The sequence below is a fragment of the Gekko japonicus genome, unplaced genomic scaffold (genome assembly GCF_001447785.1).
Source record: "Gekko japonicus isolate JY-2015 unplaced genomic scaffold, Gekko_japonicus_V1.1 scaffold165, whole genome shotgun sequence".
Taxonomy (NCBI): Eukaryota; Metazoa; Chordata; class Lepidosauria; order Squamata; family Gekkonidae; genus Gekko; species Gekko japonicus.
The window spans coordinates 1,592,576-1,595,056 of record NW_015163097.1 but is presented as its reverse complement, the minus strand read 5'-3'; the positions used below and the strand labels follow the sequence as shown (position 1 = coordinate 1,595,056).

Sequence of the window (2,481 nt, the reverse complement as noted above, 5' to 3'; positions counted from 1 at the left end):
CCATGAGCTTGAAGGGCATTCTTTACTGATCTCTTCCACCAAGAGAAATTAGTTGAGTCTAAGGTGGGCATATTGAAAAAAGCAAGATTCTTAGCTGCAGACATAATGATTTCTCCTTTTTAACATGTTACCAAAACTTGAGAGTGATGAGGGCAATGGGCGATCTTTTGTGAGTGCAGGATTAAGCTTTTCAGTAGAAACGGCCAGGATCGATCTCACCCCCTTTCCTTCTTTCTTTCACTCGGCATGGAAGAAGACGAACTCAGATTAAACAGTACAGGCTTTCTCCAACTTGGAAACACAGGCGTCTAGTCTGGTCCCACAAGTTCATGAAGAAAACAGGATGTTGTCTGAATCTCATAAATCCAATGCGAGTTAAGACAAAAATTCTGTTTTAGAAAACTCCAGCACACATGATTTTTCTTGACTCAAAGTCTGGCTGCTGCACTCTGCTTAGCTATCTTGCGCAGCTGAAGCGATCTGGGCACCCATAACCTTTGTTGGGTGATAGTGAGATATTGAAAAAATGTTATTTAGCAGAGATAAGATAGTCCAGCAGAGCCAGAGTAAGATAATTCAGACTGAGAGTCCATGTGTGATTAAAATATAAAGTTTTTACTAAATTCTAGAATTGGAAGGGTAACTGGGATGAAAATAACAACAGAGCAAAATCTACTACATCCTTACGCTACAAAGACAAAACTAGAAGAGGGAGATTATGGCTACTCGTCTTGTTCCTTCAGAACACTAAAAACAAAGACGGGAAGAGAAGCCATAAAATGGTAATACACCTTGACACTTTAGTCCCAATCAAATTCCTAGATCAGGGAGAAAATTCCCGGGCTTTCTACAGCTAAAGAACTTTGGTTACATGAAAAACATGTGACTTCCTGTAACATAAACAAACATCTAACCCCAGATATACTGAGTGTTTTCAACTTGTAATACCCAACAATTTGCAGGCCTGCAGGAGAGGACCCTGGAGCGGAAAGGCTGCCCACAGGCCAGGTTAGCGGCCCGACCGGGGGTCCTGGTAAAAAGGGCGGGGATTGGGGAGGGCGGGGTATAAACCGAATAAAATAAATAATAAATAAATAAAGCCTCTGAGAGTGTACAGGGTGCCGTCCCCACTCCACTGGCGCAATGCAAGTCGACGTTTCCCGGGGGCTCCCCTGGATCTTTCCAAGCCGTGCTGCGAGTGTAGGTGAAAATGTTCTCTTCTGACCTTTGCCGCGACAAAAACGGAGTGCGTCCCTGAATGGATCCCTAGAGAATCGTCGAGTCCTGGATCTGCTTCGGTCGAGGGGGAGGCGCTCAGCAGGCATTAAGCACCCACAGATAGACACAGAGACACACGCCCCTCGCTGGCCTTCCCTGCCAGGGTGGCGGTTGAGGTTCTGCGCGTTGGCGGCCCCTGCTCGGGCTGGAGAAGAAAGGGGCAGGCAGGCAGGCGGAGGAAGGGGACCTCTGGAGGCCTTCACGAAGACCGAGGGAACGAGCCGGTTGCGATTCGCCCTTGAAGCCCTGCAGCTGCTTCCCGCTGAGTCGGGCCATTCATGCTCTGTACATGCTCCGGGGATTTCCGAGGGCAACGGGATGCCGGGAGCGAGGCCGCCCCTGGGGAGAAGGAGAAGGGTGCCCTCCTCGGCCTCGTCTCCTGGCCACGCCCAGCACTGCTCGAGTCCCTCCAGGGCCCGAGCGCGCTTTCCCCCTCTTCCTCCCCGGCCGGGCTTGTGGATTCGCCCGGTGGTGGCTCCCTGGGGGGGCGGGGGGGCTGTGGATTGGCACCGCGGGGCGGAGGGGGCGTGGTCGGGGCGGTGGGCGTGGCCCGCCCCCTTCTGCCCGGAGGGCTCATTGGCCGGCCGGAGGGCAGGGCGGGGAGCGGCTCCGCCCCCCCGTCGGGCTCCACCCGCTTGAAACCGGCGGCCAGGCAGGAGGCGGCCAAGGAGAGACCCTCGAGGAGTGCCCTGCGCCTCGGCGGAGAGCGGCGGCGGGGCCAGGCGGACGGAGCGGGCGGCCAGCCAGCCAGCCAGCCAGCCAACCAGCCATGCAATACCAGCCGGCGGGGCCGCCGGCCGCCGGGCCTCCCCTGTACGCGCCCACCCCGCTGCTGCAGCCGGTGCACCCCACGCCCTTCTACATCGAGGACATCCTGGGCCGAGGGGCCCCCGGGCCGCCCCCCCCGCCCAGCCTGCCCTCGCCCAACTCCTCCTTCACCAGCCTGGTGGCCTCCTACCGGAGCCCCGTCTACGAGCCCACCCCCCTCCACCCGGCCTTCTCCCACCACCACCTCGCCGCCGCCGCCGCAGCCTACGGGGCCGCGTCCTATGGCGCGTCCGCCGGCAGCCCGCTCTACTCTTTTCCCCGCGCCGTCGGCGACTACCCGCACGCCCTCCTGCGCCACGACCACCTGGGTAAGCAGCCAGCCGCGCCGCAGCGGTGGAGGGGGGAGGAGGAGACGCACCCCGGGGCCAGAAGGGG

General features: G+C 58.0%; 1 protein-coding gene across 1 annotated transcript in view; it reads left to right on the top strand.

Moving 5' to 3' along the window:
* Positions 1-2,047: 2,047 nt before the first annotated feature.
* HHEX (hematopoietically expressed homeobox) overlaps positions 2,048-2,481 on the top strand; it is a 14,443-nt gene continuing 14,009 nt past the window's right edge. Inside the window, exon 1 of the mRNA XM_015406641.1 lies at positions 2,048-2,414. Coding sequence (XP_015262127.1) covers positions 2,048-2,414 — 367 coding nt within the window. The remainder of the gene's footprint in view (positions 2,415-2,481) is intronic.